This window comes from Meriones unguiculatus, chromosome 7 (assembly GCF_030254825.1).
Source record: "Meriones unguiculatus strain TT.TT164.6M chromosome 7, Bangor_MerUng_6.1, whole genome shotgun sequence".
Classification (NCBI taxonomy): domain Eukaryota; kingdom Metazoa; phylum Chordata; class Mammalia; order Rodentia; family Muridae; genus Meriones; species Meriones unguiculatus.
In genome coordinates this window covers 107,620,841-107,640,001 of record NC_083355.1, presented here as the reverse complement: position 1 = coordinate 107,640,001, position 19,161 = coordinate 107,620,841, and the positions used below count along the sequence as shown (strand labels likewise).

General features: G+C 49.8%; 1 protein-coding gene across 2 annotated transcripts in view; it reads right to left on the bottom strand.

The window, feature by feature from the left end:
• Slc24a4 (solute carrier family 24 member 4) overlaps positions 1 to 19,161 on the bottom strand; it is a 128,556-nt gene that overhangs the window by 46,640 nt on the left and 62,755 nt on the right. For both annotated transcript variants that reach the window (XM_021650209.2, XM_021650210.2), the window contains exon 3: positions 3,201 to 3,277. In XM_021650209.2, the coding sequence (XP_021505884.1) occupies positions 3,201 to 3,277 (77 nt within the window). The remainder of the gene's footprint in view (positions 1 to 3,200; positions 3,278 to 19,161) is intronic.

The window sequence follows — 19,161 nt, the reverse complement described above, 5'->3', positions numbered from 1 at the left end:
CCAGGCCAGCCTGGGCTACATGGGAAGATCGTATTTCAGAAAATAGATAGGAGAGAGGAGCTGGGAAGATGGTTCAGTTGGCAAAGTGCTTGCTGTATAAACATGAGGGCCTGGGTTCAGATCCAGGCACCTATGTAAAAAGTGGGTGCAGCGGCACATGCCTGTAAGCCCGGCTCTGAGAAGGTGGAGACGGGAGAACCCTGAGAGCTGGCTGAACAGCAAGCCTAACTGAATTGGTAAGCCCAGGTTCAGTGAGAGATGCTATCTTAAAAAATAAGGTGAAACACAATCGAGGGAAACACTGGATATAGAACTCTGGCCTCCAGTCTCCATAACCATGTGTGTGTACTTGTGCACACTCATAGACACGCACACACATACATATACATGTCAAGAGAAAGGGGGGTATCCACTAATACACATTGAGAGATCTGGTCTCAGTCCCTGGGACACCCATCTGAGAGCCATCAGGATCTCCACAAGGCTGTGGTGTCCCATGTATGCTAATGAGATGGCCAGGAGTTGGCAGCCCTAGAGAGGACGGCATTGGTCACTGGAAAGTCCCAGGCAGGATAAGAAGGGTGTGGCTAAACATCTGAAGAGTGAGAAGGCACTGAGGGCCGGTCAGCAATGCCGATGTGAGAACGCCTCCATGAGCCCAGAAAAACAGGCTCGGAAGAGCTGCGGTTGCCGGAACCTGGCCAGGTTTCTGGGGAATAGTGCCCAGGGAGGATGGGGAACCCCACTCCTTCCTGATACCTCGCTCTGGGCATCTCCTCCACCCGCTCAGCCACCTATGTCTGGACCACACTTTCTGTAACACACAGTATCTGCCGCTGAAGAGGGGGAGGTCTGGATCTCAACTTGTGGCCAGGTGAGCGGAGTGTGGGGGACACTCCCTCGGGCAGCTCCAAGGAAAGTAGGGACAGCCTTGGGACTGAGCCCTGCGTGCCAAAAGGACAAGGAGGCCATGCTGCTTCAGCCCAAACACAGCGCTACGTGAACTGGGATGAACTGAAGTGAAGCTGGTGATGGCCAAGGCGCCTGTACTGCCTATCTGCTGGAATCCAGGTGGGGCTGCCCTGGGTGAGACTCATCGTCTTTGTCCCTAAGCTAGAAGAAAACCTCAGGCATGTGGGTAAAGGAGGGGTCAATTGGGGGACCCCCACTATTCACCCAGGATTCTGATTGTACTTCACTCCAACATCATGACCCTGGCAAAGGTGACCCATGAGGTCAAAGGGCCTCTCTCTCTCATGGCACCTCAGAGCGCTGGAGAGGAAAATGGAGCCTGGATGGCATCACAGTTTCTATCCTTTGGATCAGGGAAGGCTAAAAAGCTTCACTGGCTCCTTTGTGTGAGTCTTTCCTGCCTTAAGGGAGGCATTAGTGAACTTCTTCCACGGAAGTCGTATTTTAGACTCTGCAGGTCAAGTGGTCTCTGCTATACACTAACACTGCTCTTCTAAAACCAAAGCAGCCCTGGAATGTGTGTGTGTGTGTGTGTGTGTGTGTGTGTGTGTGTGTGCGCGCGCATGTGTGTGTGTTCTAATAAAACTTTATTTGTAAAATCAAGTAATGGACTGGGTTCAGCCCTCCAGTCTTAGCTTAGTAATTGCCACTCTGAAAGGTTCTTACAACATTCCCGAGGTACTCACACTCAGGCTCAACCATAAGGCTTTGCTTAGCGGGGCAGGGCCGCAGAACTATGGGGGAATACCTACCAAATCTACGTTTCCTACTGAAAGGGAACGGGATGTGGGTGCCAGGTTATCTGAAAAGCAGTCACTCCATTCTAGAAATAATACACAGGCCCAAGGCTCAACATCTGCCCACAATCCCTATTCAAATCTCCACTTTCATTAGTTTTGCCAATCAAAACTCCACTCATTTGTCATCTCCTGGTCCTTGTTCTCCACTAGAGAATCCCAGATTCTCCTTCACTAAATTGCCTCTACAAAAAGACTCGTGGCTGGCTGAATTTCAATTTGTAAGCAGACAGTGCTGGGGAGTGCTGAGCAGGATGAAGTTTACTGGGGCTGATCTAAAGCGGAAAAGCCAACCGCTTTGGCAGTCTCACTTCCAGCAACCATTCAACAGTCTTCTACTGGGTCCCAGAAAGCATTTTGGGCTCCGCAGAACATGCACTCTGATGCAGTTTGCTGTGTAAACTCAAAAGCAGCCACTTTGAGTTTACAATGGGGTGGCTGTGTTCTAATAGAGGACTTTACTTCTGAAGGCATGAGGCTATAGCTCGTTCAGTAGACTGCTTGCCCAGCACACACAAGGCCAGGGGTTTAGTCCTCCAGCACTTGGGAGGTAGGGGTGTGTGTGTATGTGTGTATCAGAAGTTCTTGGTCATCCTGAGCTACACAGCAGGTTTGAGGCCAGCCTGGATACATGAGATGTTACTGCAAACAAACAGATCTTTCAGGGAGATGAAATCTGAGGCTAGGGTTTGTCCTGTCCAAGAACAGCCATCTACTTCGGTCCTGAATTTCTCAATCCCATTTAAATTGCTATTGAACTCCACTGCCTGCCATCGGGGTCTATCTGAGCCTTAGGGAGTTGTCCATGGCCAACCAGCCTGAACGTGCGGGGTATCACCTGAATGTGGACGGGAGTGAAGAGTGTGGGGAGTTGAAGGGCAGTCACAGGAACCATGGCAGCCAGCACTTACAGGGGACCTGGGTACCACACCAGCGGGTTTGGGTGACTTCTAGACCTCATGTGTACAGCCTGTTTCACAAAAGTAGAAAATGAGGCACAGGGAAGAACCATGCTCTTGTGCTGGGAGTGAAGACACTTGGTGATGTTGGTCAAGTCGCCTGACAGTTAAAAAAAAAAGTCTCTTGTTGGACAAAGCAGCCTGGTGTCTATTCTTTCCTGAAGTTGTTACAAGGATTGAATACAATCCCAGATACTCTATGTCAGCGATTCTCAACTTGTGGGTTGCAGCCCCCTTGGAGGGGGTTGTATATTAGACATCTTACATATCTATGACTCGTAACAGTAGAAAAATCAGTTATGAAGCAGCAACGAAAATGATTTCATGGTTGGGGGTCCCCACAGCATGAGGAACTGTATGAAAGGGTCGCAGCGTTCAGAAGGCCGAGAGCCGCTGCTCTCTGGCCGTTAGGTACTACACAGATGGGCTCCTGTGCCAGAAGGCTTGCGGCTTCCGCCTTGAGGACACTTACACCGAGGATGTGTAGCAGGACAGCGCCGTGCTGTCGCTCTTTGTTGGAGAACAGGTCAGTGGGGAACTCATGAATCGCTGGAAGAGAAGAGACAGAGGGTGTTAGGCCGCAGCGCATCTTTGGCAAACCCGCCTGAGAGCCAGTCCACCAAGGAGTCAGGGGCCGCTGGCTTCAGACTGACTGACCAGAGGGAAAGCTGGCCGGGTCTCAGTGTGGGGCAGACAGCTTCCAGGAGAAGCTCACAGATATCCCGGGACTTGAAGGCTAACTGGGATTTTGTGTCTTGAAAGATAGTATAACACACTGCACACACACCGGGCCCGCTGCTGTCTGACAGACAGACACACTGCTGGGGTGATGAGAAATAGGACAGCTTCAACAGCTCTTCAGACGGTGACACATATGCCCAGTTGAGTCTGAAAACACATTCACCCCACCCCCACAGACTGCATTCATAGCCTCGTGGCTGTGTTATTTAGTGGTCCAAACATGAGAGTAAGCCGAGTCAAAGCTTAGGTTTACAGGCTGTCTGCCTGTAGCCCTCGCCAGCTCTGAGCAACTCATCTGCCCGAGAATGCTGCAGCCAATGGAAGAATGGTCCCTTCTCACCTTCCTGCCTCCCAGAATGACTGATGGATATGCGCTTTCATGGATGAATGCTAGCAAGACCCTTCCGGATCCCTACTGGTCCCCATCACAGCTAAACTGGAAACTTCTAAAAGATAGGGATTCCCACGGCCGAGGTCACTACTGCATTTTCTCGTCCAAGCTGGGCCTGGCTCAGTAGGTTCTCAGGAGACTTCACCCATCAAGTGAATAAGCAACGGTATGGTGTTAATGGGGACAATAATCCACATTATCTCATGCCTCCAGGACGCCGTCTCAATTGCCAGCCCTCAGATGCTGGGAAGATCTGAGGTTCACAGCAGACACTCAATAAATGTCCCAGACAGAAATCCCCAAGCCCTGAAAATGAAAGTAATAAAATCTCACTTTTCAACATCAGATTCACCAGACAAGAAACTGAAACAGGCAGCCATCCAGGAACCAGAGATTGTGCATACTTTGGAGCAAGAAGTACTTAATGAAAAATATCTTCATTCCATTCATTATATTTTTATTTTCTAATCGAGCTTTTAAAAATAGAATTACAGGTACTGTTTCAAGGCCTGAACCTGCTCCTTGGAGTTGGAGAATTGTGGAGGAAGAGCCTCCACATTCCTGTGGCCGGGATTCTGTTTCCAGGAGAATCGGAAATGTCTGGGACTTTTCCCCGCACAGATCCTGAGACGGTGGTTCTGCCGAGAGATTTCCAGACATCTCCTGATTCTCAAGCCACTGTGAGGAGAGCTGGCAGTGTACACAACCCTGGAGGCATGAGAAAGAGAACAAATCTCGGCTTTCCTGAGGTGGAGGACATGTCTTTTGGCCTCCAGCCGGGATGGGGCTGTGGGTTATATAAATGGCTTTGTCCCTGATCAGACCAGACCTTTCATGCAGTCCTGCTGCCTTCCCTGCACCCCTAAGTGCATGCTGGAAGGTTGCGGGGTCAGTGAATGTCATCCGCAGTCTTCATTTTGGCTGCTGGTCAGTAGGTGACCTGGAGAGCTCTCAGCTGCTACGGTCTCCCTACTCTCAGGGCCCACCCAAAGCTTTTCACATGCTGGGATATGGATGCGGATATATGCCTGAACTAGCCTAAGAGACAGAAGTGACCGGGTGAGAGAGAGTCCAAGACTCTGGATTCAGGACCTCGGGTTCATCTACATTCGGTGTGTTGAATAAGCATGTCTCCCGTCGTGCTGTCTGTCTGAAGGCTTGGTCCTGGTTGGTCTGTTTGAGCAGCTTTGAGAGATGCAGCCTTGCTGGAGGACGTATGTCACAGCGCACGGGGCTTTGCATGCTTAAATCCCTTCCCCACCTCCAACTCACTCTCACTGCTTCACACTTGCTGGTGAGATGTGATGTCTCAGCCTCCTGCTCTGGCCACCATGCTTGCCTACTGCCGTGCCTCCCTAACCGTGATGGCGTCTTGGCCCTATTATCCCTCTCTAAGTTGCTCTTAGTCGTGGATGCTTTCCCTCCGCGATGGAGAAGAAACAAATCCCCCTACCTGGGGGCTGTGTGGCTGAGTCTTCTGATCTCTAGGGCCCTCTGCTTCTTCAGTGACATCTACTGTGAAAACACAAGGCTTGCCGGATACGTATGGCACTCCTTGGCTTGAGCAGCAAAGGCCTTCAGTGAGCAGAGGCCATACCAATACCCCCCTCCCCCGTTGGCTACTAGCTGAGAATGCTCCAGTCCACTCTCTACTGCAGCACTGAACCCTCCAGAAGTGGGCATGGCGCTGGTGCCCGTCCCAGTCCCTCTTACACTGTCACCAAGAACGACTCTGACCTGTGGGCAACATGTCCTGTGTTCTTGCATCCATCGTCTTTAGAGCAGATGGGCTGAAGTTTCAGGACACTCTTCTGTCCCTTAGGACCTGTGTGACCTCAGCAAGCTGATGGCATCTCAGGGGCTGTTACCTTGCCTGTAAATGTGACCCCAACAGGCTCTGCATAAGAGATGTAGCAACCCCGGCGACTGTTCACCAGCTCATCTGTCCCCATGGTGGCAGGTGATATGTACCACTGTTTTGTCAAAGTAAGAGAGACAATAAACCAGCTTTTCGGGGGAAAGAAAGCCAGACCTCGGATGGGGAGAGCAAGCCACGGACTGCACAGGCCACAGTAGAACTTGCCTGCTGGAACAGCGTCACCCCCAGTTCCTGAGGAAACCTCTCTCTCTTTCTATGGCTCACCAGGAAGAGGAGCGCCCACCCATGTTCAAGTGTGTGAGGCTTGCAAATCTGAGAGGGCTCATTGCACCCCACTTGCTCAGAGCCGCATCAGGGAGATGGGAGGGACCAGCGGGGCACACCATGGCTTTTGAGGTCACACCTAAGCCTTTAAGCTGTAGAAATCCCTGGTGGCAGGTGTGGGGGGGGAGGAGAGATTTGTCTGCAGGCTCTGTGGAGCTCAGGGAGGTAGGATGGTGCTAACACACACACACACACACACACACACACACACACACCCTAGAGCTCAGCAGGAAGGAACCAGGGTAGCAATGGGATGGAAGGTGGCCTTCCTTTTGGACCTTGGCCCCCAGAAGAACTTGGCTATCGCCCGTGATCCTGGACATCCTCAGGCATCCTTACACGCAGTGTCTACCTGTTTGTCATTCTGCCTGAGCATGTATGCATGGCTCAGGGACATTTGGGGAGATCTCTCCTATTGCCCACCTTCCTGGGCATTGAAGGGGAGACCCTAAATGCCTTGGGTCTATAAGTACCCACGAGTCCTTCAGCACCTACAAACTGCTATTTGAAGTTCCCCAAGACACACTTTAGCGTTGCCGTGCACACAGAAAGATACGTGGTCATTTTCTGCCAGCATCGTCCCTTTCAAGCTATATGGTGCTGCTCATCAAAATGTATGGATCTACTCAGTGGGCATTTCCAGAGCACCCACTCAGGGCGTTTGGACCCTGGGAACTGCTAAATAATATTCTGTGTGCCTTGAGCTTTCTCCAGTAAGTACAATGGTTGCATCTTGGAAGGTGACCCGACTTTCAGAGACCACCAAAGCTATTGATGACGAATTCCCCTATCCGGAAAGAGTAGAGGAGGAGTTAACACCCCAAGTGTTTACCCCACACCAGGTGTCGAGCAGAGTGCCGAGTCTCACACATCGGCCCTGGCACACCTGGCCCCATGCACGGGGACAAATAAGCAGCTGAATGAGCAGCAGTAAAAGGCCCCTGGAATGATGAGAGAGCCAGCCATCGCCGACTTGGGGGAAATGGAGGACATGAAGTGACTCCATTAAAGAAGGGTGCTCAAGTCAAGGCCCAAAGCCCGAAGTGCCAATTTATCAAAGTCCTAATCTCCCAAGGAGCTCATTTCCACTCACCGATGAGCAACCCGACACCAAAGGGCCAAAGGAGTCACCTGCAGTCACACAACCCCAATAGGGGACAAGAGAAGAACCTGAGATGACACTTACCCGGCTTTCCTCGGTTGAACATCTTTTCTACAACAGGCATACATCTCAGGACCAAGGTCTCTTTTATCTGGTGTGTGTGTGTGGCGGGGGGGGAAGGCTCTGTTTTCCCGGGATCTCAAAGGGCCCATGACAAGAGACAGAGCTCCTGGAAAGAGGAATGTGCCTGGCATCTCACTGATCAAATTCCATGGCTCCAAGGGTGAGACAGCATGGGTATTCCTCAGTCTCCTTAAGACATCTGATAGGACTGACCATTTCTCAGGCTGGGGAGATGGCTCAGTACTTGCTGTACAAGCATGAGGACCTGAGTTCAAATTCCCGACGCCCATTCGAAAGGTGAGGTATGGCAGTACATGACTGTAATCCCAGTGTGGAGACGGGTGAATCCCTGGGGTTTGCAGGCCAGCTAATCTAGTCGTAATGAAGGACTTCAGGTTCAGTAAGAGACCATGTCTCAGGAAAGTAATATGAAGGGTTAGAGAGATGGCTCAGTGTTTAAAGAGCATGGACTGTTTTTCCAGAGAACCCTGGTTGATTCCAGCCCTCACATTGCAGCTAACCACCTGTAACTAAAGTTCCAGAGAGTCTGACACCCTCTTCTGGCCTCCCATGGGCACCAGGCACACACAGCACAGACATGTATGTAGGCAGAACACTTACCCACCCATGTAAAGAAAATATAAATCTCAAAAAGAAAATAAGACAAGGTAGAAAGCAACAGAAGCAGATATATGTGTGTGTGTGTCGTCCACCCATCATCCACATACCGGTCCATCCATTCACTCATCCATCTCTTCATTCATCTATCCATCCATCCATCTACCTACCCACTCATCCATCCATCCATCCATCCATCCATCCACCCACTCATCTGTCTCTCCATCCACCTACCCACCCACTCATCCATCTCTCCATCCATTCATTCATCCATCTGTCCGTCCATCCATCCATCTGTCTATCCATCCATTCTCTATGTGATAAAGTCTATTTTTTTTTTTTTTTGTGGTGTGGAGTTCTCTGAGTTTTGAGAAATGCATGAGGTCATGCATCCACCATCACGCTTCCAAGACAAAATAGTTCTATCATCCCCCAAATTCCTTTATGCTTAATTTTTCTAGTCAATACTTCCCTAAGTCCCCAAATCCTGGCCACTAGGGGTTGATATGTGCCCTTTTCAAAAGGTCCTATCAGTGGAGTTCTACTACAGAGATGCTTTTCCATCAGCATCTTTCACTTAGCAAAATGCTTGGAGAGACATCCAACTTGCTTGTTCCCACCTCTTCAGTCAGCCTTGCTTCATTTCTTTGACCTCTCTTGCTCCTCTCTCATAATACTGTGCTGTAGAAGATCCCTGACCATGGCAGGACCCATGAATGCTAGGTCTTTAAGGCTTCCTTCTTACTCTCTTCTCCTTCTACTCATTTTCTCTGGTTTTGTTTTTCTAATCTCTGCAGACACCTCCTAAGTTTCAACCTTTTGAGCAATGGTTGTAACAAACAGTCCTTGGCCCCTCTGTAGGTCCTCTAAACCCATCCACAGGGAACGGCCCACCATCTCCAACTGCAGGAAGAAGAGCCTGCAGTTCTCTCTGAGATTTTGATGCAGGGTACACCATGACACAGTCAGCTTCCATTTTACTTCCTTCCATGAACCTTTCCACATGGGGCCGGCCACACGTCCCAGCATGCACCGTGTTCTGAGGAGCCTCGGCTCACTCGGACTATGGTTCTGACCATGAACTAGGTCCTGTTGACCGTGGGGACTTCCAGAGCAGAAAAGAGGTCAGATGTACTCATTGCTGTTTCCACGGGCAACCACGGCTACAGACACTGACAGGCTCTGATGGCGACAGCCCTACATCCTGAATTCTGAGCAGGTGTTTTGGGGTTTGACTATTCTATTTTCTGTTTGCCTCAGCCCGTCTGGGCTGCTGTAACAAAACATGCCAACCCAAGGCACTTGCCAAACACAGGAAGCTTATTTCTCACAGCCTTAGAGGGGCTGAGGTCCAAGATCACATCCTTGCTTCCTAGGTCATGGAAGGTGTCACCTGTCTTTGTCCACACATGGTTGGGTACCAGGCGGCTCTCCAGAGCTCCCTTTCCTCCCTGCGTGGTACTGGGAATTGAACCATGGGCATTACGTATGCTAGGCAAGCATTCTAGCACTGACCTAAATCCCATTGCTCTCTTCTTTTAATTTTGAGACAAGGTCTCACTAAGTTTCCTAGGATGGCTTTAAACTCACTTTGTAGCCCCAGGTAGCCTTGAATTTGTGGATCCTATAGACTCAGCCTCCAGAGTAGCTGATATTATAAGCCCATGCTACAAGGCTTTGCTAGAGCCTTGTTTCTGGGGCTGCTAACCAGCCCCAATGGTGAAGTCAGAGTCCTCTTGACCTACTTAACTCCCAGAGTCCTACCTTCGGACATCATCACTCTGGAGGTTAAGATTCTTTGCAATTCTTTGTTGGGATGGAACATCATTGTTTACCCCAGGCTGGCCTCAAACTTGTGACTCCTGCCTCTCTTTCCCAAGTGCTGGGCTTATAGGCATGTACCACCACACTCAAAACTAGGATTTCCCATATGAGTTTGGGGGTGACACAAACATTCAGCCTACAGCACCCCTTCCTTAGCCCTTCCTGTACTTCTCTGATCACCTAACTCCCCGAGTTAAGTCCTTTTCTGTGTAAAATTTTGAGGATGGTTTTTGCATCCTGCAGTAAGCCGACATACCACCAGCCTCCCTGAGAGCCAAGATGAGGCTTGGCAAAGCTCGTTTTTCAGGCCATTCTTGAATCCGTCCACCTTTCATCTCCAGCTTCCTCTAGCATCTCCCACTCCTCTGATCATCTTTCTAGCTAACATCCTGTCTGTTCCCACACAGCTAAGCAGCTTCTCAACAGCCAGAGAAGACAAATGCCGAAGCCAGTTCAGACCTTCCAGGCTCAGCACTGTCTGCCCCCCCCCTCCGCCCCTCCGTCTGGCTGGGATCATCCCAAGGTGCACCCTCTGCTCTAGCCATGATGGACAGGCTCAGGTTGCCAGATCCTGGCACAACCTGTCACCAGGCCAGTATCCAGGGTGCCTTTGAGGGGTCAAGCCTTTGTCTTTCTACCTAACTGAAGGGTAATCAAAGAGCCCTGCCCAGAAGGCTTTGCAGGCCTGGCCTCCCTGGCCCTGCATCCTTGGCACGGTGCTCTCAGCCTCTGCACAATATTCCCCCACAGACAGAAAGTCCACGGAGCTGTGCTTTCTGGGGAATGCAACATTTCCCCAAACCTTTCAATTAGTTGATTCTCTTTAGGGAATGTAAACTGTGAAGTGAATTTTTTTTTTAAAGAAACTGCCTCCAAACATGCCATTTTCTTTGCTTTATGGGTAAAAATAACCCTATGTTCTAAGCCATGACGTTTATTATGAAACTATGAAAAGGAGACGGGGAGGCTGGGAAGTCGTTTAAATAGCTTCAAATTTCCATTATTTCAACTTACATAAGGTATGTGTTTTAGAAACCACTCAGGCACTGGGAGCCAAAAGCCAAAAGCAAAAAAAAAAAAAAAAAAAAAAAAAAAAAATCAAGATCTTCCCCACCCCCAATTCACTGGTTTAAAATAACTTTGCTGAAAATCTCACGCCTTTCATGGGCAAGAGTTCACGTGTTAAGGTCTTGTACCACTGCCTCCATAATTATATGACGCTGTTGCCTTAGCCAGCATAAAAAGGAGTTTGAAATCCTATCTTCAGTCCATTCTAAAACTAGAGTATGTAGTAGAAAAAAAAAATATGATTGAAAACCTCAGCTACTGCATTGTTCCTTCTTGGAATCAGGGACTTTTATACCCAATGCTGCCCAGACACTACATTTTTGTTGATTTCCACCCAGGAAGGGATGAAGGTCCATAGGTGTGCCAGGGGATGCTGAGCTCTAAGCCACCCTGCCATGAGTCTAGTGAGCGCCCTTGCTGGCCTCATCTCATCAGCCCCCAAGTCTTGAGGGTGAAACAAGTGTTCAGAGAGGTCAGCTGCTTTACCCAGTGTCTCAACTGGTTAGTGACAGAACTCCACAATCCAGAACACACAAGCTGACCACGGTGAGCCCAGACAGGCCAGCAGATCTGACTGGAACTCTCTGGATCACGGGCTCTGTAGTCACCAGCCCCAGTACTCAGGACTTAGTCTCGGTGACTACCAGCTCCAACGCAAGCCCAACTGTGGACGCTTGGATCTTGAGTGTCCTCGGCTCGTATTAAGGACTTAGTTCCCAGGTATGACTATCAGGAGGTCTCGGAGGCTTTAGAGGTGGGTTAAGTCCTTTGGTCATCAAGGACATGCCCTCAAAGAGGACTGTGAGATCCCACCCCATCCCTCCTCTCTTTTGATAGCCAGGAGGTGATATAATTTCATTCCTCCGAATTCCACTGTCCACTTATTGCTTGGATTATTTCACTCTTTCGTTGTTTAATTCTTTGCCATCTTCCTATATGTTAGATACTAATTCCCTGCCAGATGAATACTGGCAATATTGACAAAAATTCCTTTCCATTCTGTGGGTTGACTTTTAACTCTGCATGTGACCCAGCTAACCCAAATTTGGGATGCACTACAAAGAACCAAAGTCTCTTACTATAGACACGTATGTCCAGTTTGCTGTGTGAACGTGTAAACAGTTTGCTGTGGCACTGTTTACAACAGCCAAATCACTGACACAGCCTACCTGTACAGACGATGAACAGATCAAGAAAGCATGCTGTACACGCACACAGTGGAGTTCTACTCAGTCTTTAAGAAGGGTGTGTTTGCAGAAAAGTGGGTAGGCACCGAAGCTTATTATGTTAATCGAAATAAGCTAGACTCAAAACACAAATGCCATGTTTTCTCTAATATTTGGTTGGAAGCTGGGGTGGGGGGTAGGGAGGATGACCTGACTCAGGAGGGACATATTTGGGCTGTAAAAGAAGAGGAAAGAAGGGTGTGGGAGAGTGTAAGAGAAAGAGTAACAAGGTAACAAGAGGCGGAACTCTGCTCAAAGTACAATGTATCCAGGAGCTACCTGGACGGGCACAGCCTTGAAGAGGTGGAGCATGGTGGAAGGTTTTAAGTCGGTGAGGGTGTGTCCCTGAAGGGTGTGTCTCTTTACCTTTCTTCTTTCTGTCCAGGAGGTTATCCCTCCATGCACTTCCTCTCCGCAGCCCTATGGAGCAATAGGGCCAATTGTATGTGGACAAAATAAACCTTTCCTCTTCATGGGTGGATTTCCTCAGGCATTTCAGTATGGCGGAGGAAAGCTCATAAACGGCCTTTCATGCACACTATCGCAGTCATGTTCTTAAGGAGCCTGGGAGATATCACCGCCAGTTCCGTTCACCCAAGGGCAACCTCTCAACAGCACCGGACTGTACAGCGAGAGCCATGAAACATTTTTGTCCATCAATTCTTCATCTGGTGTTTGCTCTAAGAACAACATATCGGATGGGGTGGGGGAAAGCCATTCGTGAGGACTCTGGTTACTGCTAACCAGAAGACAGTGGGAGCCAGCAGCTGTCCAGGAAGACGGTAACGGTCAAGTTATTGTGCTACCCTCTCGTTTGCTGTGTTGCTGATTAGGGGTCTATATCCTTGAACAAGAAGGGTCAGAGCTCCGCCCTCTTGCCGGCTGTGGAAAAGACTGTTGCTACAGATTTTCAAGAGCAACACAGAAGTCACACGTTGTTTATTTACAGCTTTGAATGAAGACGCCATGCAAAAGTCTGGAAGTGACCCAAAGGGACTCGGGCAGGCACGGCAAGGAAAGGAGTCTCCATGCCCCCCCCCGTAATGATTTTATTATATCAACTCACTGTGACTCATAAAAAGGACTAAAGGATGAACGTGATGTATGAGTTCCCAGAAAGAGAGCAAAAGGCTTCAAGAAAACAGGTAAGGGACGTGCTAAACTATAGATGATAGCAAAGTGAAAAAGGGAACAGTGCGGGGCAGAAGGCTAGAGCAAGGACGGTAGGGGGTCAGGGAGATGAAAAAAATCAAACCTAAGGACATAGGAAATGCCACCAGGAGACCTGTTACCTTTCACATTCATGTTTAAAAAATAAGATAACATACAAACGAATCCAGTACTGGACCGCACAGTGTGGCCCTTTGAACACCATGGTACCCAAGAACTGTCAAAACAGGGAACTCCGAATGCCTGGGTGAGGGAGAGATGTAGAGAAAAGATTGCAAGGAACTTTCAGGAATAATAGAGATCCCCACCCCCCAGGTGACAATCGGAGTGGTAGTTACACCCTTAATTCCATTTGTCAAAACACAAACACTGCTTGAAAATCTGCATTTCATTGTATAAAAGTGAGACCTCATACGGGGCTATGCGTATGACTAAGTGGTAGAGTGCTTGACTAGTTTGTACAAGGCCCTGGGTTGTGAGACATAGACACACAGACACACATAGACACACTGACACACACACAAACGCGCACACCGCACACCGCAAACAAAGTCTTAAAAAATCAGGGCTGAATGTCTCATAGTCCGGTAAATGGAGGCATGTCACAGCCATAAGAGCCCTCGGGTATGCTATTGCTCATGACAAGGATCCACACATGACAGGCACCTGGTTCCCACATGTGCACAGGGCACGGACCTTCCATGGGTAGATGTGAGCTTGGTGGACACGGTCACCACTTTCTGACGGACGGCTATACCTCGGTCGGTCAGAAGTCAACTGCAGACACCTCCGAAGCTGCTAGGGGGCCTCTAGGGCTGGTACCCATCTCAGATACATTCTTTTCACTGTACCTTCCCGGGAACAGGGGAAGCAGATGTCACCTGAGCTGTCACTGTCACCAGCAGTGACGGTGGAACTCAGTGTGCTGGGGCCAGGCCCCACGTGCCCCCTACGCGTTCTTGGCTGGCAGAGGTGGCTGCCTGAGTGAATCTGGGCCATGTGTTAACTGGAGCTGTCTCTCCACCAGCAGAAACAATTATTCATTGTCTGACGAGGGCCAGATGGCAGCAGGCTTCGGAAAGTCCCCAGGCTGGACTCGCCTGAGAGTGAGCTGTTTCAGCTGTGGGTCATGATGCATTCTTGGCATCTGGGCATGATCTGGGCACTTGGGTAGGGTGTCACCGGCAGAGCGTCCTAGGACCAAGAAAGGAAGCAAAGTGCCACACACCTAAATCCCTGGTGATCCATCTCATCACACGCCCGGGCATCCGGAACCCAGTCGCTGGCAAGACCAAGTGATGGTTAATTCTGCTCTACAGTCACCAGCCTGGGCACGTGGGATGATGGGGGGTCCCCTGAGTGGGCTCACTGAGGTTGGAAGACCCACCCTAAATGAGGAGGGTTAGGGCTGAATAAAAAGGAGAATGTGAGCTGAGCACCCACAATCCATCTTTCTGCCTCTGACTGAGGACGCGGCGTGACCAGGCAGCTCACACGCTGGCCATGTTGACTCGCCCATCATGACGGGCTGTACCTCAGTCTGTGAGCTAAAATAGACCGTTATCCTCCTACGTCGACTTTGTCAGGAATTTTGTCACAGCAACAGGAAAAACCAACCAACGCAGACTGGCATAGACTAGTTCCCATCTCGGCTTCAGGGAACAGATGCCCCAGGTCTCTCTCAGCACCTGGTAGTGGCCAAGGTCCTTGGCATTTCCTGGCTGGTAGATGTGTCACTCCTCTGCCTTCATCTGACATTCTCCTATGATGGGGTCTCCATGTGGCTTTCTCAAGAGGACACCAGGCACTGGCTTTGGGTCCCACCTTTTTACCCAGCATGACCTCATTCTGACTAGTTAAAAAGTTCCTGTTTCCAAGCAACCACACAGTCATAGGTATCAGGGGTTAGGGCTGCAATGTGGTTGTTTTGGAAAACAACTCACCCTGCATCATCCACCTATCTGTTAATCTGTGTTCACAGAACGCAGGTACCTGGAGCATGAGTGTGAGCAAGTGCTAGGTCATGGCAATCGCCATTGGTCATGGTTGGGCTCTACAGTCTAGGTCTTGAGATTTTGCCAAATAACCCAACAAAGCAAGCCTCCTGCCTTAGTCTCCCAAGTGCTGGGATTATAGGTGTGGGCCACCACACAGAGGTCTTTTGTACCCTATGTTACCTGGTGTAATCAGCAGTGTCCCCCTCTAAGGCGCCACTATTTGGCTAATACCTTTCACAGGGAGCACTACCGTTTGGGAGTATTGTTGATCTGCAGTGAAAATCAAAACCATTTAATTAAGGGAGTTTAAATTGCCTTAGGCTGAGCAGAAAAGATCGCTGTCCCTGATGCCCAGGGCCACTGGGTCCTTTCCTGACCTGGCCAGCCTCACAGTCAGCCTGTAGGAGACAGGTTGGGCAAAGTGGGGTTTTGGGGTTCAGAGGCTCCTCAATCTGGGCCTGAGGGGTGGTGGTTAAGGCTCCCTTGGACAGAGAGGAAGGCTGGATCTCCTGTCCTCTCACAGGCTGTGGTCCTCAGGGCAGGAAGCCCAGAGCTGGTTGCCATGTGAATTGTCTGTGCCAACCTGACCAGGCGGACACAACCAGCTCTTTAATCATATGCAAATCTAGGCTTTGCTGTGAGCCTGTTGTGTAAATGTGGCTAACAGTTACCATCTGCCGAGTTTAAGTAAATGAGATTACTCCCAACACCGCGGCTGTGAATTCAGCTCTGCTCTGGTTAGCTCAAGGCTGCACAGAGAAGCTAAGGCTTCTGGGAGAAGGGACTCTTCCGGAGGACGAGTACCCCAGTCCCTGCCTGTGAGTTCCCTACTGCTAGCCCCGCCAGGTGAGCCTGTAAACCAATGCTTTAAATATATCAGTGCACGTGTGTGTGTGTGTGTGTGTGTGTGTGTGTGTGTGTCCTACTGGCTTTTACACACACACACACACACACACACACACACACAGAGCTATGGTTTGGATGAGTGTCCCCCACAGATTCATGTATTAAATGATAGGTTTCCTGAATCTTTAAAGGGAAGTGCCCAGAGGGAAGCCTGCAGGTGGGTGGGGCATGCCCCCACAAGCGGACTGTGGGAGCCAGGCCTCTTTCTCTCCCTCTCTTCCTCCCCGCCTCAGTTGTGGGGCTATTCATGCCACTTTCGACAGAGGCTCAAAGCAACAAGGGCTGCCATATTTGGACCTCCAAAGCCATATGCTGACAAACATGAACCTTTCTTCTATTAACCAATTGTCTCGGGAAGCTTGTTTCAGTGATGGGAAGCTGACAAATATACTATATACAAATACAACTTTACAAAGATCAATAGATTTATAGCTGCATGGAGAAATATAGGGTGTGTGTGTGTGTGTGTGTGTGTGTGTGTGTGTGTCCTACTGGTTCCATTTCTTTGGAGAAGCTGGTATTAGTCTGGACCATGCCAGGCTTGGGTTGGGATGTGAGGAACAAGGAGCCACTGTGACCTTAGATAAGACAGAACGAGGCAGACAGGCTCGTGAAGGACAAACATGACTGTATCACACTCTCAGTCCCCGCGGATTACCTGATTGCAAAGCCTCAATACAAGGCTGTCTCCTCCACCAAATCCCTACCTTCCTGCAGGAAGTCAGCTGAGACCTTCCTGGAAAGGACAGAACACCCTGTCCTTGTGCAGAACTGCTTTGAGCAGGCGGTTTCTGCGTGAGTACCAGTAGGCAGACATGTGGTCCATATGAATATTTACCATGAGGCCGTTTACCCACTGGGCTTCACTAAACAGCATGAAGCAAGGTCACAGACAGAAGGAAAGACATGGATGGGACCGTGTGATTTCCAGGTGGATCCACACACAGTAGGCTGGTCACTAACGTTCAGATAATGTCAGCATTTGGGCATCCAACCCCTACAATCCACAAAGAATAAAAACGTCTGTGTAATTCCTTCTCTAGACTTGGGGCTGATTTTCGTCTTTGGATCTAATTGGGAAGAGTATTTTCAAGGGAGTCACTAGGGTCTGTTTTATTCCTGACTTTTCCTTCGCAAGCATAAAGGAAATGGTTTAGTTCGATGCTTTCCCTACAGGCCCGTGAGGTTGGAGGAGGCCCTTAGCTCATTATGAACCGAAAGTTTTACAGAACCAGTGAACAGAATACAAGATGAGCCACACTGGGTCACCAGGCCCCTTTTGCAGCCTTCTCCTCCTTTGGAGGCCTCTTAGGACTATCACCTCCCTTCAAACACAGATCACAGAAGCCAGGCAGCAAGAAATCTGATGGGTCCCTGGACTATTGGGAAAAGCTTAACTAATGCTGTTTACCTAGGGGTGATCTGCAATCTGCCTAAGGTACTTCTCTGCCCAGTTAAAGTTCAGCCTTTTCCCTCTGTGGAGCAGCAGCAGGAAGCTGGTCTGGACTCTCTCATGCCTAATGCTCTGAATTATCCACCAAGCCGATGGCACAGCATGTCTACTCTGAACAGCCAGGAAAGGCGACAAGGTGAAAGTCACTGGCTAAGTGCTTCCTTCAGCTGGCCATGCCCACAGGCACAGGGTGCTGTCCTGACCCCGCAAAGATCATCAACATTTCTGCCCTAACAGAGTTTCGGGCTGTGAATTTAAAGCACACACATTCACGCTGTCTCTCCCCAGGGCCATAGAACAAAAAGGCAAGGGCATCAAACATTCAAGCACAGCCACTCAACAGAGACAGACGGTAACCCGCACTCAGGGCCAGAACACAGAGTCTGAGCCACCTGTCCTCAGGGAGGAGCCGGCAGAGGCCTTGCCACTAAGATCCCCAGTTCCACAGCTACCAACATGGGGAAATGACCAGGAGCTGAGACAACACATAAGAAGATGATGAAGAGACGCTGCTCCAGTCTCTCCTGGCATGGTGGGAAGGTACCACTGGAGCCAAGAAGGTTCCAGACAGTCTGGGTCCCTCAGTGCTGCTCATCATGGAAGAGTCCACAGTCAGCCTTCCTACCAGATGTCAGCCATCCCTCTGCAGGCCCTTCCTCCCACCCCAGGGCACATGCTGGAAGGAAAAAAAACAATCAGTGTACAACAATGGTGAGAAGCACGAAGTGAAAGGCATCGGGGCAGTGGAGATGGCTCTGTGGGTGAAGAGCGTGCTGTGCAAGCATAAAACCTGAGTTAGGACCTGCAGCATCCGTGTAAGGGCTGGGTGTGATGGTGTGCACCTGTAAGCCCACCACTGGGGAGGCAGACAGGAGGAGCCCTGGAGCTTGGTGGCCTGCTAGTCTGGCCAATGGCAAACTCTAGATGTAGTGAGAGAGCCTGTCTCAAAAAGCAAAGTGGAGAGCAATTGAGGAAGAGATCTGATGATAACCTCTGCCTGCCTACCCAGGCATGCGTGTGCATGTGAGTACACACACACACAGACAGACAGAAACAGAGAGAGAGGTAGATGACACTGCTAAAAATCTTATAAAAATTCACAAGGAGGAGTTAGTTAGATCTAGGTGCCAGTATTGGCTTGCTGAGTTACCCTGATTCCGGGATCCAACAAGCTGAAATGGTGGCTGCTTTCTTCTCACACTGAACACGAATGCTGGCCTCACTCCACCTTCTTATTAATACCTTCACTCTCCCCGTCTCCATCAGGATGTAGCTGCCAGCTGACGCACTGTGAGAACACACACTCCCCTTCCTGGAAGGAGTCCACCCGAACTGGGAGGCTGGGAATACACAAGACCGTTCCGTGCCTTCACACATCTCTGTTCCGCTTCTTAACATCTAGTTAAGTCAGCTCTAATCCACACCTTTCAAGATAGGCACATCTCCTGCCTGAGTAAATGAGCTGTCCTTGCACGGTGTGGAATGGCGACCTGTTCCTATTCATCCTTCCCTAATCCTTTTATTCTGCCGCCAGTGGTTCTCTGAGAGCATAAAGCCAGCATGCTGATCACGGCAGCAGAAAACGCTCATAACCCAGATCCCGACTGCTCT